Source organism: Fusarium mangiferae (assembly GCF_900044065.1).
Source record: "Fusarium mangiferae strain MRC7560 genome assembly, contig: FMAN_scaffold014, whole genome shotgun sequence".
In the NCBI taxonomy this organism is placed as follows: domain Eukaryota; kingdom Fungi; phylum Ascomycota; class Sordariomycetes; order Hypocreales; family Nectriaceae; genus Fusarium; species Fusarium mangiferae.
This window is the reverse complement of record NW_024573934.1, coordinates 1463911-1475453: the sequence shown is the minus strand read 5'-3', so window position 1 is coordinate 1475453 and position 11543 is coordinate 1463911. Positions and strand designations below refer to the sequence as shown.

General features: G+C 49.0%; 3 protein-coding genes across 3 annotated transcripts; all 3 read left to right on the top strand.

The window, feature by feature from the left end:
- Positions 1 to 3670: 3670 nt before the first annotated feature.
- On the top strand, positions 3671 to 5953 carry FMAN_14678 (uncharacterized protein; the record flags this gene model as incomplete). Its single annotated transcript, XM_041823035.1, has 1 exon — positions 3671 to 5953. One exon carries the CDS (start codon positions 3671 to 3673, stop codon positions 5951 to 5953), a length of 2283 nt encoding a protein of 760 aa, XP_041688656.1.
- A 435-nt stretch (positions 5954 to 6388) lies between these two features.
- On the top strand, positions 6389 to 8680 carry FMAN_14679 (uncharacterized protein; the record flags this gene model as incomplete). The annotated part of the gene is made up of 5 exons (XM_041823034.1): positions 6389 to 6565; positions 6624 to 7343; positions 7395 to 7708; positions 7753 to 8091; positions 8137 to 8680. 5 exons carry the CDS (start codon positions 6389 to 6391, stop codon positions 8678 to 8680), a joined length of 2094 nt encoding a protein of 697 aa, XP_041688655.1.
- A 1855-nt stretch (positions 8681 to 10535) lies between these two features.
- Positions 10536 to 11475, top strand: FMAN_14680 (uncharacterized protein; the record flags this gene model as incomplete). Its single annotated transcript, XM_041823032.1, has 3 exons — positions 10536 to 10868; positions 10913 to 11170; positions 11221 to 11475. 3 exons carry the CDS (start codon positions 10536 to 10538, stop codon positions 11473 to 11475), a joined length of 846 nt encoding a protein of 281 aa, XP_041688654.1.
- Positions 11476 to 11543: the final 68 nt, after the last annotated feature.

Genomic DNA, 11543 nt, shown 5'->3' with positions numbered 1-11543 from the left:
AGCTGGCACGCTCCCGAATGGGCATGGGCTTTGATGGAAGAATAAATGATCGATATCAATGTTTCTTTTTAAGTATCTAAGCTCTTGGCAAGCAAAGTACCCGTGTTATTCAGCTCCCCATCCCCAATGTGCTTAAAATCCATTGCTTGAGTGTGTTCTTTTTACACCAGGCAAGTTCTTCGGCCGAACACCTCAACATTTTCCTAACTGGCCGAGGCATGCGGTTCTAGAGGGCTGAGGAGGAGGAGGGTCAGGTTTTGGGCAGGGCTTAGGAGGTCTGGGTCGAGCTGGAGCAGGCATGTTTTTAGTTTACGTGAGTGAGATTAAAGTCGTTGGTTGGGCTGTTGGATGTTGAAGGCTAGGATTGTGTTTTGTTTGTGTGATTTGAAAAAAGAAGAAACGCGAATTCACCGGTCGTAGAACCTTTCTTTTATAGGCATTACTCTTGTTGAATCACGAGGACTCGCAATACAGACTTGCTCCTTATTACTGCAATTTCAGTGAATCCGCCTGCAAGATAACACGGGTCGCAGAGCGTGAGTAACAGATGTCTAGAATGCATGGCCCCTAGTATTAACAAGATAAGCTTTGAGTATTACCTCGGTCGATTTGTGCCTTGATGTGAATGAGTTTGTATTTTGAGTAGGCTGTGACAAGTTGTCGGAACTCAATTACGAGACCAAAGAGACAAACTATCAGCATTGAATACCATGGCAGCACCTCAGTTAAGAAGTAGCTGCTTGTGATACAAAGCAATCGCTGTTGGCAAGATGAATTGCTGCCGAAAAGAGGAAATTGCTCTTATAAGAGGGAAGTGCTGCTGGTAGGGAGTATCCACATGCCTTAAACTGAAGCACTAACCCTCAGATTAATGTAGTGCCAGTATTTAGTGCAGGTTCCGTCATGCCCAAGGCCCTATGGTCAAGAGTCGTTGCAGAATACTTCCGACTGTGCTCGACATAATTCGCTTCTCGATACCGATCGATCTGGTCCTTAACCTCTCGTGATATTTCCTCAATATTGTTGTCAAGTAACGCACAGAAATTGTATATGAGGAATGATGTGACAACGATTTCCTGTTTGGCCTAGACGAGCTCTGGTATTCCTCGTACCGATCCAGCAGTTCATATACGCGTCCTTATCGCACAAGAAGCAATTCAAACCATTCCAGCTTCATACCGTGCACTCAACTGTTCGGGGTACCAAATATCATTCTATCGTTCATTCTAGGCTATCTTGCTACAGTTTCTCTAATGACGCTATCCTCCTGTTCAGCTCTCTGACTTTCCCCTCCATCCTTTCCCTCACATAAACACACTCGCAGGCAAGAGCCATTTCAGAAATCTTTATTTCTGGCATTCTCTTACCTTTCTTCTTAGCCTTTGAAGCCTGCTCATATCTCCATGCTTTCATATCTCGCTCAAATGCCGTGGCATGGTATGGTTCTTCGAACTCAATCCCGTAACTATCATTTGGATCGGCTGGTAGGACTCTGCTACAATACCGGTGTTCATCGAAGCCTTCAACCTCCTTTATCTTAACAAGTGTGATGTTCTGACTGGGAGTGAAGCCTGCAAATAAGTCTCGATAAGCTGGAAATTCCGTAAGCGCGGCGTGCATCATGTCATTTGCCTGAAGGCCATATGCCAAGGCCCAAAAAGGATTATTTCCAAGTTTCCAAACTTTCTGGCTTTGGAATACCTTCTCGACGTATAGCGTATCATATGGACTGCAGTAGCCATATGGTATTATACCATGCCTATCAAGATTGAACGCTGTGTTCAGGGGGAACCGCGTCATGCACAAATTCGCAACATAGCGTGATTGCCTGGATACCGAACATGCAACGGGTACAGGAGGACACTTAATGTTAAGATATCGACCCTGAGGGTTGACAAGTGCAGGGACGGACTGTATGTATTCGACGTGATGCACTCGAGAGCTAGGGAGTGTATATTCCCAGATGAGACGCTGGATCACGGGGTCCAGTTTCTGAAATTGTGTAAACATGGTACTATTGCTGGGGGAGGACGGAGATTTTGCGTGCCTTTGTGCTTTCGGAGGCATGTTGATTGTATTTTGAAACGACTTGTGACGATTAGTTGGTGTTGGGTGTGAATTGGCAGTTGATTAAGAACAAGAGAATGAAAAAGAGACAGAAATATACTGTCTCGAGCGGAGAAACTGCCATTATTCATAAGTGAACAAATACTATTGTTGGTAAGCATAAACCAACCAGGGACTGCGAGTGCTCAGACACCAGTATTGAGGCTGGGCGGGGGAACATTCAAGGAACTATTGAACATGGGGACTGGTCAGCTGGACAGCCACCAAGTTTATGTTATTTGAACAAAGAGCCTCAAGCTTGTTCAGTGGTTCTGTCTAGCGACTGTTCACAATCATTGACTGGCTGCTTTTTCCAGATTGAAGTAGTCAATAAACGCCTGTGCGCCTCATCTTTGTTCCGACCTGAGGTTTGTGAAGCAGTGGCGGCTGTATCTACAAAACGCCTTGAATAGCGTCAATGCTGTCACATGTATCGCTAAGCGGAACTGCCATCTTACTGTTGGCTTGAGTAGGTAAGATATTGGTGCGCAAATACTGAGTGAAGCATGGGAGATGGCATAGTATTCAAGGACTTGGAAGGAGCTTCGTCTTAGTTTTTGTGCATCATGTCAGGCTACAGAGTCATTAAAAAGATTCATTCCCAAGCTCTGCATGACCGTTAGTATATAGATAGGTATACAACAAGGCAAATAACAGTTTGGATTGGTAGACCATCCACAGCACCTCAATTCAGTAGCATCCACATCCCTCTACCGTCTCTTGAGCAAAACAGGGGGGATAGGAGGCTTTCCTGGCGTAGGTGCCTAATCAGGTATCTTTGGGTAATCATTTTGATTTGGATGCCGTCCCCGGCCGTGTTGCAATGTGAGATAAAGTATTAAGCGCCTGACCAAAGACAATCCTTGCCAAATTTCGTCTGGCAGGATCATGTTCCTGGGCATTTCCCTTAGCGCTTACGCTTAACAATTTGTCCAGCAACAGGAATTTGGGCAAATTGACAAATGTGGATTGGTTTAGCAAGGGTAGAACTAACCGATGCAAATCCATCTTCAAATGGGACGGCGGAGCTGACTTAAAAGCCTCAAAACTCCGAGTCCTGCCACCATTTGGCAGGGCTGAAATGGTGGTCCACAATGTAAGATCCCTGTTTGAGGCTGTGCTACGAAACATGGAGTCGTGCATTTTGCCCACATGGTTGGTTTGTCAGTAGGTTTCGAGTCGTCGGTATGCTGCTGCTTCGAGCACTGCAATGTCTTGACTTCGGCAAGCTGTGGCTATCTTACGCTTGGGATTCAGCCTAAGACTTGTTTCTGTCTACTGATCTGCGATGTCTTTGACGATGGCATATTGGATTCGCTTACTGCCATGTTCAGCAGGTCGCGAAAAGTTGCTAGGATCCTGCTCCTACCTAGCCAAGGCCATACTCAAACAATCAATTTTGCCCAGTTTGAAGCCTCTACTCCCTGTCCACCTGTGACTTATAGCCCCCACTGTGATAGCATGCATGGAGATGGGGTAGGCAGACTACATTAATAAATACACAGCCTGCCCCCTTCTCGATCTTGCAACCATACGTTGTCTATTCTGCTGCGATCGAAGAATCATGGCCGAGAGATCGATACCAAAATCGCAGCCTCAGTACGAGCCTGTTGAATCGGAAGAACATGAATTGCGCCACCTAACACAACACGACGATGCTGGTTTCGGTAGGGCATCAGCCGGCGGAAACAAAAATGCTGCTGTATTCTCCTCCGACAGCCTGGAGGGACAGTCCGGGAAGACAAACCCATCGAGTTGGCGACTGAAGACAATCTTGAAGAAATGGCGCATGCAAGCCCTCGAAGCATCGATCCGAAAGAAGAGGAACCGGCAGGTACCCATCGTCAAAGACCGTCTCACTGCAATATTGGCTGCTCTGGTTCATCTCCCTGCCATAGCTGGCATCATCACGTTGATTTTCTACATTTTCAAGAACTACTACATCGGCAAGGAACTCGAAGGCAAGCCCAATTACGATGTCGAGAAGAAACTCGGTATTCAATTTGCTGCAAAGCTCATGGAAATGTTCATCGTGCTGTCACTCAACGCCATCGTCTTTTCCATGATCCGACACGAGTTTACGATCGGCCAGTCTGTTCCATACGGCGCTCTGGTAGCGGGGCAGCAAATATCCGAGATCAGCTTCCTGTGGTCCGAGGAGTTCTTCAGCATTGTCAAGGGAAAGTTCTCACAGACCTGGAAGAAGATCGGCTTCATTATTACAGTGTTTGTTTGCACGATCATGGCACTAGGCGCCTCTTCGCTCAGTGCTGTTGCCATGATGCCACAGGAGGGTGATTGGAGAGCCGGTGGCAGTTTCGTTTACTTCAATGGTACCAGAGATGAAATGTTTCCTGGCGTCCTGACGGAAGACAACACAATAGGATCTGCCTGTGATGTTACTGGGAATGAGCGCTGCCCTTCTTGGCAATGGGATGTCATCAACAGCCAGCTCATCTCCAAGCTGCCTCTATCAGGTGAAGTGGACAATGGCTTGTTCATACGACGGCCACCGAGCGAGATTCTCGTTGCCGGACACTCTTCGACGCTGGTCAATCTCGTAGTGGATGTCAGAGAGAAATGGTTCAACCTGAATAGTCCTAACCATACCGTCGCCAGAATGCCGCATCTCGGGCCCGCTGAAGCATGCATCACAACGTCACTGCACTGGGAACAGGCTGCGGACGATTCGGCCAAGAGAAAGCAGACTCGGTTCAACAACTTCCAAAAGCTTGCCCACAAGCTCAATGCACCGATGCCGATCACCAACACCAGATGTGAGCTGACGTCCGTGACCGATGCCAAAGCAAAGACCATCATATTCCCTGACTTTGTGACCTTTCCGCCAACAACTCTGAACGTCACAAAGGACGTCGTGAGCGACTGGCTATCAGATACTCTACCTGACTTGAGGAAACCTGAAGTGCTGTGGTTTGACTCGGCACCAGTCATTGCCAACAGCTCTGTTGGTGTCGTGGTCGCTGTTCCGTCCAACAAGTCACGCGAGGCAGCTGATATTTATGGATGTATGATCGATGCACGGTGGATTACCACTGAGCTGAGTGGCGATGCAGTCTCGCTCGCCAGTAAAGGATACCCGCCATTCTCGGGGCCTATTGCCACAGCGCTTGGGGGCTCATGGATAGGAAGCCCGGGTTACGGCCAGCGCGTCCATCTTGCACCGAGCTTCGCCCAATACCTTAATCCCGTTGATTCAAGAACGAATCGGACCGTCATACACGAAATGCTTCTCAATAGCGGCGTATGGACAAATGATGGGAAGGGTTCGAAGTCTACGGCGCATCTGGAGGCGGTTCTTGGATCGCTGGCGGCCAACGGCTTGGGCCGATCGACTCCAAACATCACAGCCATTACAACCTTGGCTGATCCCGATGGTGAGTGGTGGAGAAGTTTCATGCCGCAGGACGGCAAGGTGTTTGGCCCTGGAGGCAGCCCGTATGCTGTATCAGACGATGATAAGGCTCGTTTCTTCAGCGCAGAGATGGAGACATGGGTAACCGGGTTCGCATTTGCTGACAACAGCTTGACCATGCGCGGCGCCATGGCCGTCTTTTACGTCTATGCACTCCTTGTCATGGCGTACTCGATCTGGTCGATCTGGTCAGGCATTACTTCATCTTCATGGGAGTCTGTGCCGGACCTTCTCGCTCTCGCTCTTGCGGATCGAGGACCGGGATCTGATTCCGAGGGATTTAGCAAAGGAAGCCCGGATATTATGAAGGAAAACTTTTGTATCTCTGCAGATGGAAGCACGTTGAGGCTGAGGGCGACTCACGGTCTGGTGCCACCTGAGAACCGTGTCAAGGCCAATGAAGCCTATGACTGATTGAGTAGTAGAAAGGACTGTACGCGATGTGAATGAGATTTGTTCTGTTCTGTTCTGCACGCAGTAAATATATGGCTTGTTGTCTCTTTTCTCGATCGTCAGTCTGAGACGTTTACGTCACAATCACGTCTAGCTCCGCCCCCTCCGATTGGCGCCAATTGGCTAAGGGCTCCTGTTGTATGTAAGCAGCTGAGACAGATCTTGCCCGCCCGACAAATTCTGTTTGACAGTCTCGCAATTGAATTGACATGCGTTCATTCTCTCATCACTTCCCAACCAAGCTAGACCCAGGCGCCAACACACGATATGCACGCTGCTTGTTTTTAATCCTGTAGTTGACTGTATCGTGACTTAGGTTAGCTTAGTCTGTCTCTTTCAATCGACGCCGATCACCACTTCTATCTTGTTTTGTACAACCCTAGCCAATCGCGGACAATGCCTCAGACCGACCCCCAACAATCGTCATCAGCTGCTAGAACCGCTCCCTTGCGCACTCTGTTACCAGCAGAGCGAGGATCACAATCGCTGCCGCCGCCGCCCCCAAGACGCAGTGTAATACAGCGCAGGCTGAATCCTGTCTTGGCTGCTTGCGAGCCATGCCGTAAATACAAGGTCAAGGTACTTAAGCGCTTCGTATCCTAAGCGGGGTCTGACTGACCGCCACCGTGAGTGTTCCGGAGAGAGACCAGCATGTCGTCGCTGTCTTCAGCGCAAACTCGCCTGCATCTATGTTACGCGACCAGGCGAAACTCGCTCACAGGCACTGAACCGATGTTCTCACGAGCGCTTCGAGGGCTCGAGCCAACGCTCAAGTGTCTACGAGGAACTCGTCGGGCTGCTGAAGAACCTACCTGATCAGGATGCCCAGGCCATCCTGCAAAGGCTCAGATCCGGAACAGACGTCGCATCAGTCGTCAATCAGGCCAGTGCAGGCAATGTACTACTTCAAATGGCCGTCGTTCCCGAGACGCGATTACGATACGAGTTTCCCTACAGATCGGAGATGCCCAAAGAGTTTGAGCTCAACAACCCTTATCTGAACTCAATGCTGTATGAAACCGCCTCTCTCTATTCTCAACACCAGATATCAGAGACAAACCTCACTGGACATCTCGCAAGTCTGCGTTCCGAAGAGCAGAGAAGTCCTTACTTGAAACCATTCCATGCAGCGCAAGTATTCGATCCCCTACTGTCCGACGTCAAAGTCTCAGCGTGGACCAGCGTCTGTGACGACGACAAGCTCATGCGGGACCTTTTGAGTGTACTCTTCCGTTGCGAGTACCATTTCACAGCAGCCTTTCACAAAGATCTATTCCTAGAAGACATGGCAGCGCGTCGCAAAGACTTTTGTTCTTCACTCCTTGTCAACGTAACTCTTGCATATGCTTGCGTAGGATACCATTCATAGTGGCAAAGTCAACATTGCTGACCTGCATACAAGGTCTGTTACCCTGATTTCACCAACCGTGTCGAGTATTGGAATCCAAACACTCTTGCCTATCGCTTCATTGCCGAGGCCAAGCGACTATGGGAGCTCGAGGCTTCTATTCCACTTATGACTACCATTCAGGCAGGTATCCTTTTTAGTGTGTTTCATAATCTCTGTGGGCTAGACGAAGTTGGGAAACCTTACAGGGTGCATGCTGTGGCTTTGGCAAACCAGCTTCGCATCTTCGACACCATCGACCTTGATCAGAGCAAGAGGATACAGAGGGGCACCCAAAACCTGGCCTGGGCCATGTACAACTGGGAAACGTGAGTGCCTCTTCACACCTTTGGCCGTGTACTAACGACAGGAGTCTCTCTGCTTTCTCGTTCATGCTGTCGCCGCTCATCAAGGAGCCACCAAGATGGCCGCTCCCAGATCCTTCAGAAGATCCGTCGTGGTATGGCGAAATATGGGTCAAGTACCCATTGAATCAGGGCCTTTCATCGATGTGTCTTGGAGAGGTTATCCATGCTCGGAGCCGGTTTCGGATTATCATGAATGAGTTTTGCGACGCTGCATACTCAGAAGGTTCCAATGTAGGAGTTAACCTGGCCTATCAGTTCCGCGAAAGGCTCGAAGAATGGTTCGAGAGCCTACCCGAATCTCTTAGTCCAAGGAGAATTGTTCTTCCTGGGCAGCTACGACTACAGTAAGTGCTTCATGCGCATGAAGTTAGTTGCTGACAGCGTCGCAGTATGTACTATCACCACTTACTATTGACGATCTTCGAGCCTCTTTGTGATGCAGAAACGAATCTAGAGCCTTCTCCACAGCGTATAGTAGCTGACTCGAAGAGAAACATGCAGACACTTGTCAGACTGTACTACCTCCGACATGGGTTCGAAGCAATGGACCTCTTTATCGTCATCCCTTTGATGTTAATGGGTTATGATAGTATAGATGCCATCAAGGAGGACGCACCTACAGAAGAAATTGAGTTTCTACGATCGACTCTCATTCTGATAGCCCAAGGCCTCTACTACCAACGAAGAAATCACTACTTGGCGCAAGCGCTCTTCAAAGTCATCCGAGGAAAAATGCGCCCACAGGAGATCGGCTTGCTGAAGAGTTCGATGGCGCTGGATAGATACGAGGCTGATCCAGAGCCGGAGATGGCAGTGGCTGTTCGGAGTCACTGGCCAGTGAGCGTTGTTAAGAAGCGTGAGCACATGGAGTCACACATCCTGACCAATCTCGTGGAGAACTTTGGCCGTGTCAATGTTGAGGAAATTCCATGATATCCTTTGGGCTGAGACGATGGATGGATGGCAGGGAATGGAGGTAAGAAAAGAAGGAGTTGTGTGCACGATAATGAGAAACTTTATGCTGCGGCCATTGTAAATGAATAAAGGCCTCCTTTCATCAATACATTGCCCTGGAGACTATTGAGAATAAGGAAAGTGTGGGCAAAGTAAGACAGAAGGCGCTCTAGGTGGATACACTGCCGATTAATGCTTTGACGACACTTTCTATTGACTAAATAGCTTGGTGGGAATAATCTCCCACCTTTGGCTATAGGGGCTTTATTCATCCCTCACTCGCTATGTCAAGTCTAGCCGAGAAGTTTGGACAGCTTATGCCACTGTCCTTTTAAGCACGTCGTCGACGGCCTCCTTCTGGAGTCCGATTTCGTACAGCTTCTTCACCTCACTGGCGTCGACCTTGCTTTCAAAGTCTCCTCCGCTCCCCTCCCAGAAATGAGTAAGGAAGAACTTGACAAATGGGACAGTGGCATCCTTTTGCTGGATCTTGTCGTTACGATCTCTCAGTGCATCATTCACATCCTGGTAGTCTATCTCCCAGTCCTGGTCCGCCGTCCCTGTTGCCTTTTGAACTGCTAGCAGAAGTTCCTTCTGGCTTAGATGATATTATGGGACATAGAAAGCCTTATTCTTATACCGGGACAAGTCACGTCCAGGGAGACTCAATACTGCAGTTGTAGCCTGGCCAGTCTGTGCAACACTCGACGTGGCGACCTTGCCAACGGCTCCTGTCCAAATCGCAGCTTTGCGTTTCTCTACATCGATTCCCAAAGACCAGTTTTGATGTTCATGTCGAGGAACGAGCCGACGGCTACTGAGATCCAACTGCTCACACCGAATTCCTCAGTCAGATCGCGGATCTTCTTGTCCTGAGAAGTTGGTTGTCCTCTATCAACTTTGACGCGAAAGGGTCTGGACCAAATTCTGCAGGTAGGATGTATCGAACTCCAGCTTTTGCTGCTGCTCGAACTGCTGAATCTTGCAGACTGACAAGGTGGGGGAGAGGTGACATGAGCACGACAGCATCGTGTCCTTGGAAGGTGCTCGCCAAGAAGGACTCGTCTTTCAGATCACCACGTTTGACAATGACTTCAGGCTGCAATTTGCTTGTTGCTTCAATGTGTCGGACAGTAGTAATGTTGTGAATACCAAATGCGAGAAGAGCCTTGACTGTCGGTTGTCCAACCTGGCCACTGGAGCCAATAATGGCGATTTTACGTCCCTGTGTTTTGCCTGACATGGTAGACTGAGAGATTTCTGCGCCGGCTTGAACTCTTTCGTTTAAAGGCTGTGGCACGGGTACTTTGTTCTTTTCTCCTCAGATGCCTCTAGGCATATACGTCATCGATCTATGTACGTCGTGTTCGCTTTGCGAAGTCGCGGTATGACAGCGGTTCTGAACGCATTAAAGCAGGATAATGCAAGTCAAAGCTAGATTTACGGACATAGTCGACCAAGATGACCAACAATTGACAACTCAATGGGGTGATGTTCGTAACAGACTCGCCCCTTGAGAGGAAGTGATGCAAATTGTTAATGAAAGTGATGATGAAAGCGGTAGACTACTTCTATGTCCACCATTCTGATGTGAATAGAAGAGTATCGTGCTGCCCCGCCTTAACATTTACTAACAGTCATGCTAATGCCCCGCCTTGAGTCTGCTCTGATGCGGGGATGACCATTCGGGTTGATGACAATGCGTTAAGTCCGAACTCGTGATATAAAGGCTGATCCCATGAAACCTACTTCATAACCTCTAATCAGCTACATATCCTCCTTGCCTCGATACCCAAGTTTACCAATCCCCAGGCCATTGTCTGAAACTTGAAAAATGTCTCCAACCGACGTCTTCAGACCAGGCTCCACTGCCTTGATCACGGGAGCTGGCTCAGGCATTGGTCTGGCCATTGCCAAAACATGCCGCAGCAAGGGCATGCGCACATTGCTCGTTGATAACAACGAGGAAGCTCTGGAGGCTCTGACCAAGACTCACTTCCCCAATGACTCCGACGTCGTTACCTCCAAGATTGATGTCTCATCGACCTCGGACTGGCAGACGCTGAAGAAGCTCGCCTTGGGCAAGTTTGGCAGTATTGAGTTCTTGGTCTTGAACGCTGGCAGAGGTCTGAGGGGCACATGGGGAGATGATGATTACTTCAGAGATGTACGTTGGAGAATACAATGGTGCGACAAATGCTAACAAACAAGACCCTTGAGACCAATTTATTCGGTGTCATTCATGGTATCAACATGTTTCTCTCCGTGGTCCAAGACGCCGCCAAGTCAAAGCCAACGAGCATCGTCATCACTGGTAGCAAGCAGGGTATTACCAACCCACCTGGAAATCCAGCATACAATGCCTCCAAAGCTGCAGTCAAGACTCTGGCTGAGCATTTGAGCTGGGACCTGAAAGACGCAAGCACCAGCGTGCATCTACTTGTGCCCGGATGGACTTACACTGGTCTGGTAAGAAACCACTGCCGTGCTTAGGGTAACTGACTGACAATGCTTAACAGACAAGAGCAACGCCGGGAGGCGTGAAGCCAGCTGGAGCTTGGACAGCGGAACAGGTGGCAGATTATCTGTATGAGAAGATGGAAAAGAACGAATTCTACATCATCTGCCCCGACAACGATGTTACAGAGGAGCAGGACAAGAAGCGCATGACTTGGGCTGCAGGTGATGTTGTTCAGAGACGGCCGCCTTTGTCTCGGTGGCGTGAGGAGTGGAAGCAGGAAGCTGAAGATACCATGGCCAAGATGGATCTGTAAGACGACGGCGCTCGAAATGGTGGCCAATCTACAAGTATACAGTGTCCCCCGCCATCAGTGACTATCGA